Source organism: Hyperoodon ampullatus (assembly GCF_949752795.1).
Source record: "Hyperoodon ampullatus genome assembly, chromosome: 15".
Classification (NCBI taxonomy): Eukaryota; Metazoa; Chordata; class Mammalia; order Artiodactyla; family Ziphiidae; genus Hyperoodon; species Hyperoodon ampullatus.
The window spans coordinates 47,165,153-47,190,643 of record NC_136928.1 but is presented as its reverse complement, the minus strand read 5'-3'; the positions used below and the strand labels follow the sequence as shown (position 1 = coordinate 47,190,643).

Genomic DNA, 25,491 nt, shown 5'->3' with positions numbered 1-25,491 from the left:
AGATTAGAGCTTTCTGATCACAACACCTGAAGTTAATCCACAGGTTTCATGTGATTTACATGTAGCCCAGTGCACACACACATACATACACACACACATGCACACACATACACATACACACACACACACACATACACACACACTCTGAAATAACCGTTTAACAGGAAAGTATTTACCTCTACTACCTCTGAGGCACTCCGATAATGTTTTCTTATTAGATAAGTTTATTAATACAAATGTTAGACATGACCCACCAAACTGATTTCAGAACCAACTAACAGGCTGTAACCTATAGTTCAAAAAACACTGAGAGGGTACTATCATAAAGGATAAGGTTGTTTTTCTCATAGCTCCTTTTCATCCCTTTGAGAGACAGTTTTAAAGTTCTCATGGGAAGAAGAAGCCATGAAAGGTGGGAGAGGAAGCAAAAGAAATATAATCCTAACTTCAACTTCAAGAGGAATTAGCTCATTAATTTAGCCCCAGATTCAAGGTACGGAGTCTCAACGAGCAAACGTATGTATTAGATATTATTCACTGTAATATTCTGCAAACAAACATAATAGAATGGAACAACCATGACCAAAAATCAGCTACACGTATGCTCTAGACGCTTTGCCAATTCACTTATATGTTAGGAAATCTTTACAAAAGGGATGGCAAAAAAGGGAAAGGTCAGAACTTGAGTGGGAACAGAAATGATTATTTTTATATTTTGAAGATTCAAAGAGTAAAAATTTATTTGAAATAATAATTATATTTTATTACTTAGTCAAACTCAAATAGAGATTGATATTTTAGCCTACACATGTGCCAATATCCTGAAATACTAATATTTCTGGTAAGGGATTTGAATCCTTAATTCCTTAATGATTTTATTCTTGACATGAAATCAAAGGACATTTTCACCTAAGCAAAGGACTCATCATAAATCACTGAATTCATTTAAATCAATTTAACACTTACATAGGACACTGAAATTTCAATATTAAAGTTCTCAAGTGCCTGTTTCATTATAATCGAGTTATAAAGGCAGTGGTTACCAAGAAAACATGAAATGACTATTTAAACCTTATTCATTGATCATTAAAGACGAGTAGTTGGGGGCTTCCCTGGTGGCGCAGTGGTTGAGAGTCCGCCTGCCGATGCAGGGGACACGGGTTTGTGCCCCGGTCCGGGAGGATCCCACATGCCGCGGAGCGGCTGGGCCCGTGAGCCATGGCCGCTGAGCCTACGTGTCCGGAGCCTGTGCTCCGCAACGGGAGAGGCCACAACAGTGAGAGGCCCGCGTACCAAAAAAAAAAAAAAGACGAGTAGTTGCCACAGCTGTATATATCAATAGAAAATAAGCATTTTCCAAAGTTTGGGGTATGACTACATGTAAATAAATATTTAAGAGAAAACAAAAATCTGAGTATATTATTGGTTTATCCCTCTATCTTTTTTCCAGGAACTGCAAATATTGATGTGTTCTCTTTGGAACAGCTTGATTATTTCACACATTTTACCTTCTTCCACTATAATTATACATGAAGTTTCTAGCAAATTAAACAAATATTTTATGTAAAACATTGTTATATCTGAGCTATTATAACTTGTAGATGGTAGTCACATTTAGGAACTTATTTGGATCAGTGTTTCATGCTTCAGTATTGAAGAACCCGAAGCACCCTGCTGTGCTATTTTGCTTTTAAAGAAATGAAATTTCAGCTAAAAACAAATTTATTTGTGTACATAGGACTTTTATCATCTTAATGTAGAAATCACATTAACTTAACATTTAAACCTAGTTGTTTTCATGGCATGTGCAAAAGATAAAACAAAAGTGATAAATAGATAAGGTAATATTTATTTAAGAATATTCATAAGCGTAAATAATATAAATTCACATTTTATGTAAAAGTATACATAAAAGGGGGAAAACTATTGAAAACAGTTCTTAGTTATAAAAATAGAAATCAGCTTCATGATTTGATGTGGTATTTATATAAATTGTTAGCCTCTACCCTTTTTCTCATCCAGCTTTTCTTGGCTATTCCATTCCCAGAAGATTCGTTTATGGAGTGAAAAGAAACGTGAAGCAAAAGGTGAGATTTAAAATAAGTTAATTTGGTTTCAAGTTTTAAATTACTGCAAAAGTTTAAGTGATTGGGAAATGAGGGGGTAGAAAATAGTGTGCTGTAATAGGAAATGATTTTGCCTGGTCAAAGGAAACCAATTTTCATGTTCTAGCTTTGCAACTAACTAGCTGAGGAGCTTAGCCAGATAACAGATTCATTAGGCCTCAATGTGGCTTTTATGCAAAATAAAAGACTTGACTGGATGGTCACTAAGTTCTTCAGTGAGTAAAAATTTTTGAAATTACTGCTTAAAATAATTTTAGTTAAATATAAATTTTATCTATCTACAATTCAGCTTCACCTCTCATTGCAACAGAGAATCAGATTCCACAAACTTATAAATTTACTTGTCAAATTTAGTATTCTATTAACAAATCCAAACTCAGTAAAAAGGCATAATATAAGTGATAAAAGCAGAATGAAGCACTGATTGCAGGGTATGATGCAAAATGCAAAATATATAAGTCCCATAAATAGATAGTAAAAAAAAAGACAAAATATTAATAATGGGAGTTTTGGAGTAGTGAGATTATGAATGGATATTTTTCTTCCTTCCTTACTCTTCCTTTTTCTTTACTCTTTCTTTCTTTTTAGTTTTCTCAGTCTTTTTAAAAACAATTTCATGTACTAGGTTTATAACATGAACTGAATAAACTTTGCTCGAAAACAAAACAAAAAACAATCTTAATATTCTGTTTTCTGCTTATTACTATGTGTTTCTTGCTTACTTGGATTACTGTGAGCTGGGAATTTCAGAAATTAAACAGATATATGACAAAATAGATCTTGGAGCAAAATTTTAGATCAGCTCGGTGCTTTGTGACCGCCTGGAGGGGTGGGATAGGGAGGGTGGGAGGAAGGGAGACGCAAGAGGGAAGGGATGTGGGAACAGATGTATATGTATGACTGATTCACTTTGTTATAAAGCAGAAACTAATAAAAAAAAAAAATAATAATAAATAAATAAAGTTTGATATTATTTAATAAAGGCCGAGAGGAGAAAAGGGCAACTCATATACTGCAGATAAGAGTGTAGACTGAAACAGTCTGTTAGTAAAAAAACCTGTCATTATCTTTAAAATTAAAAATGCAATTAATCCAGCAATTCCAATTCCCAGAATCTATCCTACAGAAATTCTGACCAATATGCATAAAGATATAATATGAAGACTTTCAATATAAATTAGCTTAAAACAGTGAAATTTTTTCAAAAGTAAAAAGTTAAATGTCCATCAATAGAGGAATGATTAAGTTAATACCGATATATTCAAACTAGGGATATCTGACGTCACTACAAAGAATGGCATAGAAAAAGTTCTCAGTATTTCTTTAAGTCACCCAATAATTGGTGAAGAGTGATCTTGTTTACGTAAAAAAGAAGCTCTACATTTATTTTATACGTGTAATTATATTTACAGATATGCTGGTGCATAGGAAAATATCTGGGAATTTTTCAACACCAAATTATTTTACCTACGGAGGTGGGAGTGAATTGGTTAGGGGAGTGTGTGGCAAACTTTTCAGTTGTGTACTTTTTGAACTGCCTGAACATTTTCACCAACAGCACATATTTATACGTTATAGACACACCATGAATTAAGCACTGGCACACGTACAAACACACATACTCACAGCAATACATGTATACCTATGAGTTTTAAAAATGATCATAGACAATGCTGGGAAGTTGTAAATATCAATCAAGTGATGCGTTTTGCAGCAGTTAAACTACTATTTTGCAGAAATTTCCCAGATTTCCACGCCGCACTCCACAGTACCGGCCACTGTGGCTGGTGTGGTCAGTTAAATGCCTATTTCTTGAGGATGCACCTGACACCCGAGTCCAGGGTCTGCCCCTTGGCCGGGTGGGCCTGGAAAGGAGATTTAGTGAACTTAGAGAGAGAGGTTCCACATCTCAGAGTTTGACTGATATTTACCAAGCCCATAAGACCAATGTATAAAATAAGAAGGCCAAGTTATTAATTCTGCATGAGAAATTAACTGTCACAGGATATAGAATGTTTCTTTAGGGAGGTCAATTTATAATCCAAATGTGTATTTATTCATTTATGATGGGAGCTTTAATAATATTAGCCTAGGATGTTCTGACACCCCCGCCCCCAGCTCAATTAAGATGACCTGTCTCTATCTCTATAGCGGGGGTGAAGTAGTCAAGTCCCTTGGGCAGTGCTTAGATGGGTACTGCTAATGTTTGTCTCTGTGACTTTCTTTTCTACAGACGCTGTATATGTTAATACATTTGAGTCCTACAACCCTGCAAGCCTGGTTAAGGTGCCTCTGCAAGGCTCTGCTCTGATTCTTAGATGCTCTTCTCACAACTCACAGAGAATAATTTTTGTTACTTGGGTACTTTTGAGTAAAAAAGAGTTTATGATATCATATTAACCAAATAGTCTGAAAAAGTAAGTTTGTACTTCAATTGCGACTATATAAAATATATTTACATGTTAAAAAACTAGAGGAAAATATGTAAAACTGAAAATGTTTTAAACGGGAGGGGAAGGCAACAGATGACTATCTTTTTTTAAAACACATTCAGAATAAATAAATAAATATAAGGATCAATTTAATAAAATGTAAAATAACTTTATGCAAAATTGACTCCATCTAGTCATCAGCATAGTCAAATAATTGATAAATTATTGATAAGGTATTTTAGTCTTACCGTGGATGAGTAATGGTTTATGGACATGGGTACAAAATAAAGCATTATACATTTACTTAATGGTATTTCAAATGTCTGCAACAGGCTACTAGGTAGAAGCATGGGAGGAATGTTTATAATCAGAGGGCAAATTCAAATCAAGGCCTAAATGGAGAAATCGTCTAATGGTCGTTCAAGTAGAAATGCGTAAGAGTGGAGATTCATGAATGGTATACACAGAAATCAGTGCTGGTAATAGATAGCTAGAAAGTGCTGTTCACATCAAACAGTGATTACTATAAACCTCTAATTATGTACTCGGGAGAGAGCCTTTTGCTTTTCCCTCTGTAATTTCTAGTTCTTAAACTGGAACTCTATGACTTCAATTCAAATCTCAATGGCTTCTTAGCTGTTAAATGTGGGCTTACCCATGAATAACTGCTGATACAATCTGCTATACCCTGCTGTACACAAGTAGAATTTGACAAGAATAATGAGTTTTCTCTTTGACTTCAATGTGTAATGATGGTTTGCAAAAAAAAAAAAAAAAAAAAAAAAAATGACGGGTAGTTTGCTGTAAAAATGCTTGAGAGGATACCCTTGGCTCAGCCAAACAGCTTAACACAAATTTAAACAATATCCATGCCCCAAGAAAACAGTCATTAATCTCCTCCTAATTTTAGCACAATTCATGCTTTAGTTAAATACCTGGGAAGCTGTCTTGTGTTGAGTTTGGGAGCAAAAGAGAGGCAAAGGGGAACCCTGGAAAGGGAGGAGGGGTTGGTAAGAAAATGTTCAGCTGTACGTCCTGCAAAGTTTGCAGAGTAATGAGCCCCATCAATCATATTTATTAACTCAGCAACTTAGGGGTTTGGCTCTGTTAAGTAGCTATACTATCTGTGGAGCATATCCACTTTTTGTGGCACTCAAACCATACACTCTGATCCACAAAATCAGGCTGGCACTTGGTATGGTTCCTCCTTTGCCAATTTAGTGCAGGATCTGAAAATGCCACTTGTGGCTTAGTCCACTTAGCCTCCCACGGCACCAGTCATAGACTAAGCCAGCCACGGAAGAAACTACACTGTACGGAAAGACTGAGACCAAACAGTATTAGTCAAAGTTTGGGAAAGTGCTTCTTTCTTTCCCCAAGTCACAGAATGGAAGAAGGGACATATAACCCAATACAATTAATTGTGCTGAAAATGAAGTTCTGGAAAAGCATTCAGATGAAGACAATATTTCTTATCAAACAAAGGGCTCAGGTACCCACCTTTTAGTGAACAAAGGACAGAAGGGCAAGTAACCAGAAAGATGGACATCCTGAGTGACTATCTTCCTCATCAGTAGCATGCTTACTGTGGCTGCATATCCCAGCCCTCAGAAAGAAGTGAATGCTTTTCCTCAGGATTAATGTTCCTTCTACCTACATGTTTGCTAAATGATACAGGGAGCTCAGGAACAAGCAGGAATAGCAGTCCTGTTCTCATAAAAGGTTGTCATTTTTGTATGAGGTTTATCACAGTTCTCAACAATTGTTTAACTTCCTCACCGCATTTTTTTTTGGACGTCTGGGCTTGGAGGATGGAACTGTATTCATAAAAGAAGGACAGCACCTATTATCCTATATTGTTTAAACTGCTTTCAGGAAGTAATGTAATTCTTTAAAAAGCTGTATTTACAACTAAAAGAGTGCTATTACTCTTCAAGAGTAGTGATGGTGTTACTATTTTTAGAATATTGGGGTGGGTTGGCACTGAGCCATTCACATGTTTTTATTCTTTATTTTTTCTCACACCAAATATGTATTGAGCAACTGTTATTGCCTAAGAAAACACCAGGATATAAACATAAAGAATATAGTCCCTGTCATACATGGGTTCCCCTTATAAACTGGGGAATATCAAAAATTAAGTCTGTCTACCGAATACAGTTTTAACACTGTCTCTGATAAGACAGCCAAAATTTATTAGCATCAAATTAATGACCATGGCTTTTAGTCCTATTTACTTTAGTATGGTCAATAAGAGAAGGAATAACTCCTACGTCTGGGCTCCCTCTACTTTAATAATGGAGATAACATGGCTCATTAAATGTTTTTAAATATTCAGCTAAGGAGGATCCCAGGCAAATCAATAGATAATGACCTTCATTGTCCATGAGTCAGAAATCAGCCCACATTGCCCTCTTGTCATATAAATATTGTTTCCCACATTATTGTAAGAGTAATGTTCATATAGCCTCTGAATATAACTGATGTGAAAAATGGATGAAACTATTTCTTGAAATTCTATGTTTCTTAGTTTTAACTGAGCTATAAATCTTAGCATTTCACCAAGTCTAACTCAGAAATATCCTTTAAGTAAAATAAAAGCTAGTATAGCTATTCACTCAATCTTTAAAAAGCTACTTTATACCAAACCAATGCAGTGTGCAAACACAGAACTTAATTAAAATACTATATATAAAATATTAACAGCTGCAGTTATTAAAATTACATTAAGCTCCCTTGAGCTAGGCCAACATAAGGAGCTCTCTTTTTTTTTTTCAATTTAGTAAAGGCAGAACTTGGTTTAGTGAATGAGCATTGTTTTTTATACTGTTTGTTCCAATTCACTAATCTGAAATCGTAATCGAATAAACGTACTTTACCATCAAAACACAACGAAGCATACTAAATCTTTCTATTGGATTCTGACAAAAATCCCACATTTTGTTTATCTTCTTTCTTACTGCAAATAACACCTTTTTAAGGCATCTCTTTCTTCTTCCCATCCAGCATTGAACTTTGTAAATTAAAGTTGATATTTTCTGCTCTGCCCTTTTCCAATGAGGGTATAAACAGGGCAGTTAATAAACTTTTGGTTATTTGGATGAATTAAAGAGCTCAAACAGCAAAAGTAGATTTTCCTCGGCTTGAGGATTAAGGTATTTATCTGATCCTTATTGTAATAGGTCATCCAAGGAACTTAGGAAACTAATTAATTGCACCACTACTTAAGACTGGCAAGAAATATCCAGGTATAAATCATCATTATCAAATGGATAATTAATGGTTTTATTTTCCTTTTTATATCATTTTGCATCTACTAAAATTTTGACATTAACCATGTATTTCTTCATATAGTTAGAAAATAGCTCATTGATCTTAAGTGTAATATTTTTTGCCCCTCTGAACTTCCAAAAGTTATCCACTTAATTAAATTGCTATAAAGTCTGACTAAAATTATATATATTCTTAAAAGTCATTTTCAAAATTTTATTCTAGATGTATTTCAAGTCAAGTGATAACATCCATAAGTTAATATTTCAAAACACAAGATTAGTCCATGTTCCCATCCTCCTTTTAAGTCTTCTGTCTGAAGGTTCTTAAGTAGCAAATTAACTGCTAACTCTGGCAGAAACAGGCTGGGGGAAGCCAAAGGGAGGCCCTCTATTGCCATATTTCTGTATTCCTATCAATGAACTCTTCTCAGCTTAAATGAGAAAAACAAAGAGGAATCCAATTCCTAATGGAATCAGTATAGTACAACAGACAAAAAAAAAAAATCTTTTATTGTCTACTCTCAGTTATCTAAGATACTGGAGAAAAATGACAACATAGCACACATTGCACAGAACAGTAACTAATCTTCCTTTTGAACATCTTTAGGGAAATGAAAGAATGTAGGGAGACCAAGTTTCCAGAGAGGGATGAGTCAGAAACAGAATCTCCAAGATATCTTGGGGGTCAGAGTAATAGGTTCTGCCTGTCCTTCAACTCTACACCCTCACCCCTAGCTCCCTCCCAATTTTCATGCATTTCATCTCTATTTTAGTGGGCAAAAAAGATCTCTTTAGGAAGGCAAACACGACCTTCTTGATCAATAAACAGGAAAAGAAGGCATGAATAATTGTAAAATAGGAAACTGCTCTGCTGCAGAGAAGCCAGAAATAAACAAGTGACACAGCAATCTGTGAAAGGAGTGCGAGGAGGAGAGCTCACCCCAGGGCTTCAGCATGGCCCTTCTAAACTAGGATGGTAATTACAGATTCTTGGATCTGAAAGAAGTACAAGGTGTCATCTGATCTGTGGTTCCCAAATTTGATTGATCGTCGAGTCCCCCAGAAAGTTTTGCAAAAATATAGTATGCTAGTCCCCATCGCTGTTGATCCCGTCACTGGGTCTAGGATCCACTGAATACTGGGTCCTTCCCAACATGCTTTACAAAGAAAGAAATCCAGGCCCATTAAAAAATGCCTAGGGCTTCCCTGGTGGCACAGTGGTTGAGAGTCCGCCTGCCGATGCAGGGGACGTGGGTTCGTGCCCAGGTCCAGGAGGATCCCACATGCCGCGGAGCGGCTAGGCCCGTGAGCCATGGCCGCTGAGCCTGCGCGTCCGAAGCCTGTGCTCCGCAACGGGAGAGGCCACAACAGTGAGAGGCCTGCGTAACGCAAAAAAAAAAAAAAAAAAAAAAATGCCTAGGCCAAGCTTACCCTGGTATTTAGTGGAAAATCCAGAGTGAATGGTATAGTACAAAAGCAAATAAGGGAGTGGGGGGAGAGAGGGGAGGAGAGCGGCCAGGTTTATATTCAGCCGTCTTCAATTATAAGAAGATAACTTGATTTGTAAGTTAGGACAAATCAGCATGATTTGAGAAGCACTTGATAGCTGACAGTGTTGGCTGCTGTGAAGGACAATCAGCATGAAAGCACAGAGTGAAGAAAGTAAAAGACATAATATATAATTATAGACCTGAAACAAATGGCTTCTCTCTCTCTCTCCCTCTCTCGCTCTCTGGGTTTCCACAAATGCTACTTCCTTTGCCTGGATGACTCTTGCCCCCGCAGACGTAATGCTGCTCAACTCCCTAAGCCCCCTAATCTATTCCACATTTCAGAATAAGTAAACGTTATTTCTTCAGGCCTTCACTACAAACATCCTCTCCTTCCCCACCTCACGTGCACGACTCCAGAAAAAAAACGTGCAGGAAAAGGAAGCCAGAGAAATGAATTCCTGTTGGTGGAATTCCAAACCTCTTTCTTCAGAAAGGGAAGCTATTTGGAAGGCAGCGGAGCTTTGCCTGCATCCTTGAAATCCTACTGTATTGATTAAAGTGTTTTTGATACCATAGACCCACCTTGGATAAAAAAGTGTACTGTATTAAACTAAGGATTTTATATATGAATCATTAAAATTTTTTTCATATTTTATATTTGCCACTTCAAGCACCTCCAAACACCCAATGATACAAGAGATAACTGGGAACACAAGAACACTGAATTTTGTCATTTGCAAATTCAAGATAAAATTTCTTGCAAGATTTGGCACTTGATTATCCATTTAATGTTCATTTAAGAAGCTATTCTAGAAGCCATTTGAGCATTTGGGGTTTGATGCCCTACTATGATGATTAATTAGCTCCTTCTGATTCTTTTATGATGTGAAACAGAAATAATAACAATTTCCTTTACCCTAAAGACAGAAATGCAAGAACTCTTTAATATGTCTTGGTTTTAATTCCTTAGGAGTGGTGTTCCAGCAGATAAACAGCATAAAAAATGATAAATTACCTGACCGTCCGTCTCTTTGGAAGTCCACATGATACCATTCTCCATCATTCACCTTCTTCTGTAGGGCTTTGATTTTGATTGTACCTGACCCCATGTCTAGGAGGAGGTAGAGGTGGCCATCCAGCATCTCAATAGCAAAGAAGTCAACCTTTATCATCTGTGGGTGCTTGGCATCTTTTTGGTGCCGTGGTTTGCCATGACTAAATAAGATGAGGCCATTTGGCTCTGTTGTGCGGAAATCAAATGATATGGAGCCTGTTTTCTTTGCATTCCATTTAGGCAAAGAGACAAAAGATTCTGGGGTTTCAAAGGTGATTGGGTCCAAAGTTGCAACATTCTCACATTTAAAGGCCACCACTCCATGAATCTTCATCTTCGGGTCTCCTTGCTTGGCAAGTCGAGATAATTCCAGCCTTACATCATTATTTTTATACACAACCTGTAGGCAGAGGATAGCAGTGAGAAACTGGGCCCATATTTTAATGTTTCGAACTTGTCATCAGTTCACGTAATTTCCAAGTAGATTATGAAAAGACATACAATGTTTAGTGCCTTTTGATGTATAAGACAGCTTTTTTAGCCAAATAAAATCCAGGTATCAATTTATTGAACATAACTATTCTAATATAATTTCATTCAAATAATGTGTACACACACACACACACACACACACTCACACACAAAGTACCTGTAGTTAACTCAAATAGCTTGAATAAATCTGCACAAAACTTTCATTATTCCAAGCATGTATAGAACCATTTGCTTTTGTTAGTTGGCTATTATGCTTTGTTTATTAAATATAAGTACTGAGGTTTTTCAGTTTTGCCATCACTAAAATATTTGAAATTAGATACTTTTGTATACCAGTAACCTAAAAAACAGGATCTCTTCTATGGTCTATATATCTATGGTGCATATTAACTTTGTAAAATAATCACAAGTTGAGGTAAAAAAATCCTGAATTTTCTCAGAAAAATCATAAAATATGACTAAGATACAGAAGCTCTCTCTTGCCCTGCCCTGCATTAGTAACTGTTTGAATCATGTTAGCTAACTCTGGACCTTGGTGTTTATCCTAAATCCATTCAATCTATATTACTAATGTTCCATTTCACTTTTAATGTATACAAATGTGGAACAAAGTTTGTCCTGTACCCTCACTTCCAAAGGCACTTTGTCTAAAGTGGCTGGGTAGTTCTCACTGCTTGTTTATAGTCCTAGGGCTTTTGGGGGACTGCAAATAGCACTTTGGACAAATCCACTGGCAGGGCTCACAATATCATGCATCTGCTATCACATCACCTTAATAAATCTGTAGTTATTTCAACATAGAGATTCATACCCTTTCTCTACAAAATCCATACCATGGATAAAAACATTTCCAAAAGATATGTCATACAGACTTAAGGATAAATTAGTTATCTATGTCCAGATAACTATCTAAATTCTTTTATGAAGGCACTCAAAATTTCACAGCAGCCAACACTGTCAGTTTCTAAATTCATTTATCCATGTATAAAAATATACTTGCAAAACAGAAAAAATAAGCCTGTGTCTGATTAGTGCTATCAAGTTAACCAGGTCAAGACAGCTGTTATTTCTTCCACACCCATGATCAATCGAGCCAATAGTGTGGCTGATTAATTTCCTGATAGGATTTGTTAATGGATACTTTATTTTTTAGAGTGATTAAGAGTGCAAGCTCTGGTATCAGACTCCCTGAGCTCAAATTCCAGCTCTAGCATTACATAAGTATATGATCTCTAAGCTTTGTTTATAGAGACATAATACTTTACAGGATGGTTATAATGATTACAGAAGAAAATGCATGTGAGAAAATCTACATGGCAAACAATCCAATGCCAAGCACATTGTAAGATTTTAATAAACATCAACTACATCAAACTGCATGATAATAAATATCATCATCTCTTTATTATCATCTAGGAGACACAGATATATTAGTTCTAAATTAATCCATTATGAGAAAATGTTTAGAAATTAAGCACACTCATATAATTGGTGTTTTTTTACATGATTTGTGCCAACTAAATAAATCACAACTTTTCAATGCTAGTCCTGGTGTTTCAGTTTACCTTTATCTTGAAGAAGGATTATTATAAAGAATACCATATCCCTTATTCTTTGAACAAATATGTATAAAGGTTTAACAAGCATCTACTGACAACAAAAGAAGGGAAAATGAACTCAAGCAATAACAAAAAGGAATTAGATTAATTCTTAAACATACTTCCTAGAAAAGAGAAAGAGCTATTAAGCCTTGGGAAAGTTGATTTAGGATTGCCTTTCTTTGGGAACCTTCAGTAGTGGATAAAATGCTTTTCATGGATGATTTTCCAAGTTTTATAACCTCTCACCATGATTTTCGAGCTACCTAAACCTGTATATTTGTTTTCATTTTTTCCTGGTGATTTATATTTTAATGTATGGCTATTCCTTTGACATAGATATTAATCAGGAATGAGTATTTTCTGACCCAAATGATGCAGATGGTAATGCTGATCAATGCTAACACATCACCATGAAATAGAACCACAGCAATGGAATTGGATGTTTCTGACATGAGCAAGTAGATATAAGGCAGGATATATTGCCTCATGAGTCCCACATCAGCTAACAAAAAGTTGAAAACATGTAGGGCTAGGGCAATTGTAGGTGAGAATTTCAGTGAGAGATTTATAATCTCATGAGTGAATTGGGTTCCCTGTTGATTCAGTGAGGTTCAGGGAGATGGAGAAGAAACGTAAGGATTCCCTAGATCACAATCCTTAGGGTGAGCCATGCACCACCCCCTCACCCCAAAAAGGGAGTATGAATCTCCACTAGAATTTATGCTTTATGCAGGCAAAAACCTTACAACAAGATCAGTACCTGGCACAGAGCAGACACTCAATAAATACTTGCTGAGAGTTGAATAACATTCTTTCTTCACTTTTTTTTAACCTAGTTCCCAGATTATAGACTATTATTAATAACAATATTTACAAATATAGTTAAAATATAACAGAATGCAGTATTGTGGACCCATCTCATAACCTAGCTATAATTTTTAGCTAATTTCTCTAGGAAAGTGTGGAAACTTACGTACAAATGGCGAGTTGACCTATCACCTTCAAACTCATTTTATGGGGTGTAAACTACTTTTAGAGTAAAAACACCTGATTTAAAATTCTCCAGGGGTAGAATAATTTCCATAGAAGAACTATCTTGAGGAGAAGCACAGTGTGTTTTTTGTTCTTATTTTGTATTCTTTGAAAGGCAACTCTAGAAGACAGAAAGGCAATATTGGATAGGCAGGCTGATAGCTCTCAGATCTACACAACTACTTCAGCTGACCCAGATTTCATAATCACTCTACTTTTCTAAAGTCAGACTTACTCTTTTTTTTTGGGGCGGTACGCGGGCCTCTCACCATTGTGGCCTCTCCCGTTGTGGAGCACAGGCTCCGGACACGCAGGCTCAGCGGCCATGGCTCACGGGCCCAGCCACTCCATGGCATGTGGGATCCTCCCGGACCGGGGCACGAACCCGTGTCCCCTGCATCGGCAGGTGGACTCTCAACCACTGCGCCACCAGGGAAGCCCTAGACTTACTCTTAATATGACCTGAATATAGTCCAATTATAATAACAAGGAGTAGCCAGTAAGCACTCCAAATCTTTCTTTTTTTTTGCTTCTTTCTGAGATAATATGGTTTTCAATCATATATAATTATTCATATATATTTTTTATTTATGTTAAAAATTGTAATTTATTTAATAGTTTCAACTTTCAACAAATCTCCTTACACTTTATCATCTTAACAATTGGTGATATTATTGCACACCTATTTGGATCCTTTTATGGAATCAATATTTCTTTGTGGATACTGATTTTCAGTTTCTTTGAAGAGTAATTCAAAATGTTGAATTTCACTTCCCTGCTTCATGAAATTATATCATAAATCCCAAAGGAATAGAAACATAAAAGGGGTCTTGGGTTTTTTGTTATTTGCTGGGTTTTGTTTGTTGTCTTTTAGCTGCCATAAAATTTCCACACATTGCTATGATGATCTTTTCCCTTTCTTCCAACATTTGTTAGAATTTTCAAAATGTCACTCACACTTAAATGGGCAAGAAAAGGAGTAGGATGTTTGTGTTTTTATATGCCTAGGCTGGAAATCTGAGGTAAACAGTCACTGAGTATTTTATTTGATCTTGATAATAGTCCTAAAAAGGCAGGGGGAGTAAACAGGCTAAAGAACAGAACTTTGGTAGTCTGGATACAGACCTGGTTTAATCACAAAGCTTTTACCTAAGTCAGGCTGCCTAACCTCTCTCTGTCTTAGTTTCTTAATTTCTAAAACAGACATCTAAAAAGGAAAGGCATGTCAAATCCATAAATCCTTGAGCTTTTTTCCCCTCAAACTCTGTGATTTGGGGAAGAGGTAAAAGATGCCCTATTGTTCCTTCTCTTTGTCTGGCTTTTTCCAGTTGTGGTTTTGATGCCAGGATATTGTTCCCTATTCTGAGATCTATTGAAACCCGTATTCCATTAGTAAAGAGAATGTTCACCACATCTTCAGGTACACAGACATGCCTCAAGGATTATATCTATCTAAGGTTTGTACAGATGGTATTGAAGAACTGGTGGCTGATAGATAAATCTCTTTCCATGGGAGGTAAGTGTGTGTGAAATAAGCAGATCAGTAGGAAAATATCTGCCACTCAGATCATGACTTTTGTTGTTGTTGTTATCAGTATGTTTTAGCTTAGAAGTCTTAATGGGGCTCTTGAATTAATTTAATTAATTAACAGGCATTGATCAAGACTTTTCATATGTTAACTATGAGAGTAGGAGGTGTGGTAAAATAAGCACTGAAGTCAGAGTCGGAGTTCTCTGCAGAGATCTTGACCCTGACATGACCCTCCCTGAGAGAACATGAGTGACTCCTTTTAATCTGAGTCTTGGTTTTCTCTTTCATTCTTGGAAGCAATCACAAGTGAGGCCTAAGAATCTGGTTCTCAAGTCAGCTTTCAGAGAGAACTCCAGCTCACCCTCTTGCCATCCTGTGACTTTGTGGAAGTCCTTCAACCTTGCAAAGGCTCAGTATTATCTGTAAAATGGGATAATAATATCTACCACATTAGGGTTATTGTAAAAAATGAATAATAGTTCAGTTAAAGCGCTAAGGAACAGGATCTGGCACAGAGTAAGTACTCAAGTAAATAGTAGTTGCGGGCTTCCCTGGTGGCGCAGTGGTTGAGAGCCCGCCTGCCGATGCAGGGGACATGGGTTCGTGCCCCGGTCCGGGAAGATCCCACATGCCGTGGAGCGGCTGGGCCCGTGAGCCATGGCCGCTGAGCCTGCACGTCCAGAGCCTGTGCTCCGCAACGGGAGAGGCCACAACAGTGAGAGGCCCGCGTACGGCAAAAAAAAAAAAAAAAAATAGTAGCTGCTCTTATTAATGTGGTTGTTATCATTATGAATAACAATATTATCATTCTTACAGTGAATTAATGGAGTTGTACAATCTAAATGTTGTAACAAGGGTAACAGCTAACAAGGCACATGGTAGATGACTGGTCAGTGTATTAAAGTAATTAATAGAGTTGCAAACAGTAGGATCAAAGAGATTAAAGCAGATTAGGACTTTCTTTTTTATTCTGATAGCCCTATTATGGTTTGAAGTACAGTGAAGGCTTTCTTTGCAGATGAGGTTTCTCAGCCAGAAAATATATACAGGAAGCTGGTGATCCCGAGAGTTTCACTTTCACTCGTGAGAGGGGTTTTATGTCATCAAACAACAACTACCCACCCCAACACTTCAAGAAGAATCAATTCCGATTTATGGAGGGTTTACTTTCTGTCAGGCTATGTTACAAGATACTTACACATATTATATGTTTATTCCTCACAAGCAACCTAGGAAATAGGTAACATTATCCTATTTTATCAGTAAATGTGTACAGAAATCACTAGAATATCTTTCATCATGACTGTGTCTAATACTCCTTTTGAATATCTAATGACGTTAACTTCAAACTTTGTCTTTGTCTCAGCAGGAAATTTCACTTAGTTTTTGATAGCAGTTTCTAAGTAGGAGATTCACAATCAAACAGCTATTTGCCACCATGCAAAAGAATGACCCTGTTATAAATTACATGGACTGTTCTTAAAAAAAAAACAGTATTTTCTTTCCATTTGTCCTGATTAAAATCTCTTTAAATGAATCAAATATCACAATTAAGCAGAGGAATTTTTTCATGTGACTATTGATTAAAACGTCTTTTTAAGCCCAGTTTAGGCAGAGGGGCTTATTTCTCTGTTTCCAGGACTATAATGTCATTTTAAACAGGTATGTCATTTAGGATATTATATATACAAATATGTATACATATATAGACACACAGTCCTCCCTCGGCACCTGTGGCAGGACACTCCCAACTTACCCCGTATCAAAATCCGCAGGTGCTCAAGTCTCATATAAAATGGCATAGTATTTGCATATAACTTACATACATCCTCCCATATACTTTAAATCATCTCTAGATTACTTGTAATACCTGATACAATGTAAATGCTATGCAAATAGTTGCCAGTGCATGGCAAATTCAAGTTTTGCTTTTTGGAACTTCCTGGTATTTTTTTTCCCTGAGTATTTTCCATTCTTGGTTGGTTGAATCTGTGGATACAGAACCCACAGATAGGGAGGACGGACTATATTCTAAAAGTCCAGGAGGTTTAAGAATTAATTTAAGGAGACTGTTTTAGTTTTACTTTTTATTTGTTTTAAATGTACTTAATGCTTTTATTCTATTAAGAAAAAGTCAGAATATTTCAAATATCCAAATTTAATTCTTCTTTTTTCCTACCTGTGATCTGTCCATGTACCATCTATTTATATCAGTGTGCTCATTTCAAAATACAACCGAGAGTTAGCCAGTAAGTGAACAGTATAAGGACCACTCAGGCAAGTAGGAAGTAATGGCATTTGTTTTTCCATGACCTAGATAAGAAGCAGCTGGGAAAAGGACATAAACTGCATCACAACTTTCATCCCTAACATTAACTTATTTATTATTTTATTTATTTATTTTTTGTGGTACGCGGGCCTCTCAATGTTGTGGCCTCTCCCGTTGTGGAGCACAAGCTCTGGACGCGTAGGCTCAGCGGCCATGGCTCACAGGCCCAGCCGCTCCGCGGAATGTGGGATCTTCCCAGACCGGGGCACGAACCCGTGTCCCCTGCATCGGCAGGCGGACTCTCAACCACTGCGCCACCACGGAAGCCCAACTTATTTATTATTCTGAAATGATTTTTCAAACCCCACACTTTCAATTTAACCAGGTAAGTACTTGTTAGGTAAGGTACTGAAGAAAATGCAATTTTAATCACTTCCCTGTGCACGTGCTCAGTCCAATAAAATATGGACCACTGAGAATACACCAGTTTAATTTCTCTTGAATATTTGCTATATATGTATGTGTAAACTATATGTGGACACAGACACATACACACACAGAGTTTACACATTTCCCAATGTAAACGTGTTTAAATGTAATACATGTCAAACCTGCTATCACTAATGTTCAGAAAAAAATATACACGTATATTAGAATAGATTGTACATCTCTACATAGATAAGTAGACAATACATATGTATATATGCCATATACACACCAAAATATAAACATGCATATATTTATATACATTAAACACATGTATATTAAACACAAATATATTTATATATTAAATACAAATATTTAATAATTTCAGAAATTAGAGAGTTCTTGGCTAAAATATATAAATGGTCTTACTCAATGTCTAGGGTCAAAAATGTCTTGGCTAAAGACAAATTTTAGCCCTTATAAGCTTCGCACATTCCAAAGGAAGGGCTAGTAGCCAAAGAAAAAACCAAAAAAAGAGTCTTTTACAATTAAGATTAAAAAAATTAAACAGACTTTCCTTAGTGTTCCTGCCACCATGAAGAGATAATTATAAAAGCAGAGTAGAGGCAAGGGGCGTGATGATCACATTGTTTTAATCGTTGTACTCATTATTGTCCTATCATCTACCCAAGATCAAGTTTCTTATGCTAGTTACTTTCTTACATTGAGAGCCTAGCACAGAACTTACTTATAATAAAAAGGTTAAAAAAAAAAAAGTTTGTTGAACTTAACTCATCAAGGGACAAATAGGATTTTAGAATTTCTGAGAATGTCACACCACAGAAGTTTTCATATGTAATTTGAATATGTCCATTGAGGCAGATATGCATCCAGGTGCAGGGACTTATGTATTTGGAGTGGATCAGAGAAAGGGTAGAAATGGGAAGGGAAGTGTAGGAGATGTACAATCCCTGTACAAAGTAGCTCAATACCTCTTTAAAAAGAAGACAGCAATTAGGAAACTCAATCTTAAGGAGACTTACATAAGGCATTTTGAAAGATAAGAAGGGCTTTTGGAGGGGGGAAGAGTTGGTGGTTTTTGTCTCATTATCTAATTCTATTTAGAGATTGTGTGCAGATAAAATGTTCAACTAAATTGAAATTTTCCCCATACCAAAACACATTTTTTATAATATAATAATAAACTAATTATGGAACATGAAAACAGACACCAACAACATCATTTCTCAATAAAGGCATATGACATTTAATTTGACACCAAAAATTAGTTGAAATTTAAAGAGAAAAAATATTTCGTTTAAGTAATATAGGGAAATAAATATTTTTTTGCTTAGTTCCAATTAAGCATGACCAAATACATCTTATTCATAAAAAGAAGGAGAAGAAAAAGGAAAAGAAAAACCCTCTTGCTTGTCCTTCCCTCATTCCACCATCAGTGAACTGCCTCAAGTCGGCAGACAACACTGGGTACCATCTGTACAAGTTAACCGTAGGAGCTAAAAGACTGCATTGTCCCTGGGGTAACAGCTCTATTTAATGAAGCTTTCAGTGGCATATGGGTGTGTGGCAAAAGAACTCGAGTTCCATTAAACAAGAATATCTTTTTTCTCACATTAAATATGCAATAAATCAGTAATGCCTTTTGGGAAAAAATATATGTATATAGCAAAAATGAACAATGATTGCCAGTAATGTGAGATTTGAGATGCTGACGCAAAAAAAAAAGAAAAGGTTGAAAACTAGATCAATTCTCTTTTGCAGATGAGTAAAATGAAGCTGAGATAAGCTAAGGAACTGTTCCAGTGGGCATCAAGCTCTGATCATGAACAAGTATTGGGGACTTCACGGTTCAGGACTCTTTCAAAAACCTCTGCTAAAAAAATTAAATAAACAGAACAATGAACTGTCTCTACCTCAGGCACAGGATCATCAGAGGCCCTTAAGCAATTACAAATCAAGAGCAGCTGTCTTTTCTGCAACATGGCAGAAAGGGAACCATAACTGATTTAAAGTCAATTCTAACTTTAAAACTGCGTTAGCTTCACAATAAGCTGCTGCTCAAATATAAAAATAAAAGTCCTGAGGGGAAAACATCTTGCTGTTTTTTCCCCCACTAATGAAATTTAGAAAGACACCGAAAAAGTTAACTAGAAACAATAAACTTGCAATGTTTACTGTTATTTTGCAACTAAATGATGAAGATATTTTCAGCATCAGTCTTTCATGATTTTGCAGAATGTAACACACCATAAATTAGGGTTTAAAACTTCTATTCCAAGCCAGCAGATGCTGCTAATAGGGGCAATGCATGTCTGCTTTATCCAGAAACTTTTAAATCATCTGTTAGTCTCAATGAGGGGAAAGTAGCCACTATTTTTTTTCCCAAGGGAAACTATCTTCCTATCAACCAAAAATGGTATCTTCAAACTGATTGATAGTAACAAAATGATGGCACCGAATGTTATGTCTAGATTAACCAACTCATGTTCTTTTGCATCTCTACCCTCATGAGTTCAGTGAAGCTCCCTCCATCATTTAATTTTACACTTTTCTGAGGGGGTGGCCATATGTATAATGTACCATTTAGTATATGTTCACTATATGCATGAATACCATTTACTATATAGACTCTGTCCTTTCCCCATTGATTCACAACGACATGGTATACCAGTGTATGTTCTTTTGGATATGCCAAAGTTTCAACATCTGAATCTACTATCACTTTTTAAAAAAAATTTTCATTGGAGTATAGTTGATGTGCAATGTTGTGTTAGTTTCAGGTGCACAGCAGTGAATCAGTTATACATATACACATATTCACTGTTTTTTAGATTCTTTTCCTATATAGGCCATTACAGAGTACTGAGTAGAGTTCCCTGTGCTATGCAGTAGGTCTTTATTAGTTATCTATTTTATATATAGTACTGTGTATATGTCAATCCCAATCTTCCAATTTATCCCTCCCCCCGCTTATCCCTGGTAACTATACATTTGTTTTCTACATCTGTAATTCTATTTGTTTTGTAGATAAGTTCATTTGTACCCCATTTTTAGATTCCACATATGAGCAATATCATATATTTGTCTTTCTTTGTCTGACTTACTGCACTCAGTATGACAATCTCTAGGTCCATCCATGTTGCTGCAAATGGCATTATTTCCTTCTTTTTTATGTCTGAGTAATATTCCATTGTATATATTACCACATCTTCTTTATCCATTCCTCTGTTGATGGACATCTAGGTTGCTTCCATGTCCTGGCTATTGTAAGTAGTGCTGCAATGAACATTGGGGTGCATGTATCTTTTTGAATTATGGTTTTCTCCAGATATATGCCCACGAGTGGGATTGCTGGATCATATGGTATCTCTATTTTTAGTTTCTTAAGGAACCTCCATACTGTCCTCCATAATGGTTGTACCAATTTACATTCCCACCAACAGTGTAGGAGGGTAAATTCTTACATATACAAGGTTCTGTTCCTGAGCATCTTATTCTGTTTTTTTTGTTTTTGTTTTGTTTGTTTTTAAATTTATTTATTGTTGGCTGCATTGAGTCTTCGTTGCTGTGCACAGGCTTTCTCTAGTTGCGGCGAGAGGGGGCTACTCTTCGGTGCAGTGCGAGGGTTTCTCATTGCGGTGGTTTCTCTTGTTGCAGAGCACAGGCTCTAGGAGCGCAGGCTTCAGTAGTTGTGGCTCACAGGCTCTAGAGCACAGGCTCAGTAGTTGTGTCTTAGGGGCTTAGTTGCTCCGCGGCATGTGGGATCTGCCTGGACCAGGGCTCGAACCCGCGTCCCCTGCATTAGCAGGCAGATTCTTAACCACTGTGCAACCAGAGCAGTCCCCCATTCTGTTTTATTGATGTTTCTTTTTTTCTTGATCCAGTTCTACTTCATTTAATTATCATAGCTTTATAATATGTTCTAATATATCTTATGCCCCTCCTACCAAACCATTTACATTAGTTATTCTAATAATGTTTACACATTGTATCATACAGAGGTTCTTGTTTTATGCATAGATAAGATAAATATATACGACAGAACTACTGAGGTTGTTCTGATCTAGCTTTCTAAAATGTAGCAAGTCAAAGCTGGTGGCAAAATTATTTATTCAAACTCACTTAAAGAGACTTGAATAGCAAAAGGAAATTATACCTTGCTTAGAATTACATACCTGTTATTATAATTATTTGTAAAGTTATTATTCATAAGTGATTATAGTAATTTTGAGTTTAACATATCAGTGAATCTGGCCTCATGCCAGAAAATTACATTATTTGTTAGTTGGAGGGTAGATATAAAACTATAGAGAGAAAATCAGAAAAAAAAAAAGAAACAGTGAATGCAGTTTTAAGCACACCAATTCTTTCCCAATAATTACAAGGTCCTGGTAGAACTTCTTGCAGTAAAATACCAGGAGTGGGTCACCAGTCCATCAGAGATATTTGGAGGACCAGGTGAATGACTATCAGTGCAGGAGAAAGCAAAGTGCCCTCTGGCTCCACTTTAATGTGCCTCTCTTCAAGAAGCAAGGCCACTTGTCCGAAGACACACAACTAGGAAGCATGGAGCCAGTAAGTAGTGGACAAGGCAGAATCTGAATGCCTGTCTCCACAGCCAGGAATATATACTTTTTTTGGTTTTCTTTCCATGGGACTGTTTTTATGGTAGTTAAATTCCCTGCAGCAATAAAAACTGTGGGACCCAATTAAGCCTCCTGGACCTGAGATTTCAAGTGCTGCTTATCTAATTTGTGAGTACTCAAGCTGTATGAGTCCCCTTTCTTGCTATGGATGCCAGCCTTTACTTCTCAGTCATGCCTCTACCTCAAAGAAAACAGAGGAAGCTGACATTTAAGGCAGCCAAAGCTGTTGTTTTTAGCACCTGAGATGAAAAGATTTTGCAAAGTAGACTTGTTCCTGATAAATTTTGTGTAAATCTCTCCCGTAATTTTAATATTATCTGATGAAGGCAATGCACTGTATGATATACAGATATGGATATGGATATGGCTATAGATTCATATGGATATAGATTCAAACAGCTCTGCTCTGCTACTTAACTAGTTACACTGCCTTGGGCAAGTTCCTTAGTCTCTCTGAAGTAGTTCCCCTCTTTATCAAATGAGGTTAATACCCATTTTGTAGTGTTATTTAAGCACATACAGTACTATGTGCTTGGTCTTGGGCACTGAGTAAATAAAGAGTAGCCATTATTGTTACTAGTATGGTCTTCAATGTGTAAGGTCTTAAACTATCAGAGGGGAGTGCTCGTCGTCATTTAAGTAAATAAGTGACTACTTCTCTAAAAAGCAAAGAAGCATTCTGTGAAATAATTAATCACCCTCAAATCTTGTTTACATGACTACTTCCCAAATTTCATAACTCTCTCTCCCATGAACTATACATTTTGAGAGATTTCCTCTACTAAACAAATAGTATTTATTAAGGAATTGTTTGATTTTTTTAATTTATCAAAGCCATCTATATGAAAAAATGAGATAGCTTCTGTAATCCCACGGAGCTGATCGAATTATAGCCTATGCAAATAGTTGTTTTATTTAGCTTGTGCTAAGCATGGGTAAATACGTAGCCTTTTCCGGGTTTGTTGAAATAATAAGCATATGTAACTGTTCTTCATTTCTAATTTTAAAGACCCTAAAAAGTATACAGACTCCAGGTTGGGAACTGTGATTTTTCAATTATGACTGCTAAACAGGGGGTATTTCTTCTTAAAGCATTCTTTAATTATTTCCTTTGGAAGGTCCCAAGTGCTTCAAATGTCAGATGGGTTGTGTCTTTTGCCAAAGGTTGCTTAGTTAACTGTTTATTTAATAAATGGCATTTAATGTGCTGCTGAATTTCTCATGACACACATTAGGAAAATCTTGGCAGCATTTAAACCGGAGAACTGAGAAACACATTGGCTCTACGGAAGCTCAATCAGCTCCCAGGCAGAGCAAGGTCTTTGCCAAGAAAAATTCACTAAAATAAAAAATAGGGCTTCCCTGGTGGCGCAGTGGTTGAGAGTCCGCCTGCCGATGCAGGGGACACGGGTTCGTGCCCCGGTCTGGGAAGATCCCACATGCCGCGGAGCGGCTGGGCCCGTGAGCCATGGCCGTTGGGCCTGCGCGTCCGGAGCCTGTGCTCCGCAACGGGAGAGGCCACAGCAGTGAGAGGCCCACATACCGAAAAAAAAAAAAAAAAAAAAAAATACAAAGACCTAACTCACATATAACCCAAGGAAAACTGACTTTGGTGTCTAGGATTCAATGAGTATTGCATCTAGGTATCTCAGCTAGCCCATGAATGGAAGGGGGGAAATGCTTCACAATTCTGGGAGAGAAATGAGAATGGGATCTCCTTGCTTTGGAGGATGACAATATGCTTAAATTTCTTGGTTGCTTGGAAAATTCAATTAGTTGCTAAGAAAAAGCAAATGAAGTCATGTAATTTCTCATGTTTCTTCCTTATGGAGATCAGTCTAAGCCTATGTTTATAAGTTATTGAAAGACATACTCAGTTTATTCATTTCAATGAAGGAGTAATCAATGGTTGATTTTTTTGTTTTACTGAGCATCCTAGACCAAATATCCAGATGGCTACATTTTTTAAATGATTCGGTCAGGTTCCTAGACATTGTATAAGCACTAGTTACCAGGTATGTTTTCTCTAAGGACTCGGAACAGGAAAATGCCCTGAAATGTTACCTGGGCTCTGAAAAATCCCAAATCTATTACAAGGCAAATTTTCTTACTCACTTGTACTACAGAATGAGGATGGAAGAAGAGATTTTTAAAAATAAACATTAGTTTGAGAAAATAAAGATGAGAACGTAAGTATCTTTCAGCAACTTAAGATGAACAGCACCAGCCTACAAATCATTACTATAAGAATGTGCTGAGGCTTGTGTGTAATAAAGGCCTGCTGCAGTCATCTTCTCCCAAGTAATACTGTCATCAGCTCCTTCCCTCTATTTTCTGCACTACACCAGCCCACGTCCCAACCCCTTTCCCTCTCTGGAAGATCAATTTTCTGAGTCAGCTTGGCTCTCTCTTTCTCTACTGGTTTGCTGAAGGCTCTGGGCACTCTTGGGCAACCAGAAGCCTGGCTGGATCCACGTATTCTTATCTGTTTGGCACCATTTTTTTTGCTTTATTTAGAAATTAAGAGGGCTGGGCCCATCAGCACATAGATGCTTATCTGACGCTAGGTTGTAGAGCTCTCAGGTGGCTATATGGATACGTATACTCCTCTTCATGCCTAATCATTTGGCTGTCTCCTTATCCCTTGATTAGCTAGTATGTTGCTTGATATAATATTAATGTGAATCATAATAGCATGAGTAATCACCCATTACGACCCTGCTATGCGCCCCATGCATTTTTAGCTACTTACAAAAACTCTTATTTCTCATGACAGTCTGGTGACGTAGGCATATTAAGGCTCAGAGAATTTAAGTATCTTGTCCAAATTGCACAGCTTATAGATGATCAAGCAGGAGTCCAACTCAACATTTATCTGATTCTGAACTTGTATGTGGTTTTTAGTTCATGCTCCTCATCATCACACGGGATACTGGCTAAGTTCCTGTGTACTTTGCCAGTGTGGTGAACCTCATCATAAGTAAGTAAAGAGACACCTTATGCCTTTTCTTCCACCAAGTGGCTCATTTGACTAACTGTGGTTCTCTTAATACTACTGGTAAAAAATTCCCCTTGGGTTCCACCCCACTCTCTTTC

General features: G+C 36.8%; 1 protein-coding gene across 33 annotated transcripts in view; it reads right to left on the bottom strand.

Moving 5' to 3' along the window:
- Positions 1–25,491, bottom strand: part of NRXN1 (neurexin 1) — a gene marked incomplete at both ends in the record, with an annotated part of 1,144,386 nt that overhangs the window by 618,663 nt on the left and 500,232 nt on the right. For all 33 annotated transcript variants that reach the window (XM_079720554.1, XM_079720542.1, XM_079720558.1 and 30 more), the window contains one exon: positions 10,339–10,777. In XM_079720554.1, coding sequence (XP_079576680.1) covers positions 10,339–10,777 — 439 coding nt within the window. The remainder of the gene's footprint in view (positions 1–10,338; positions 10,778–25,491) is intronic.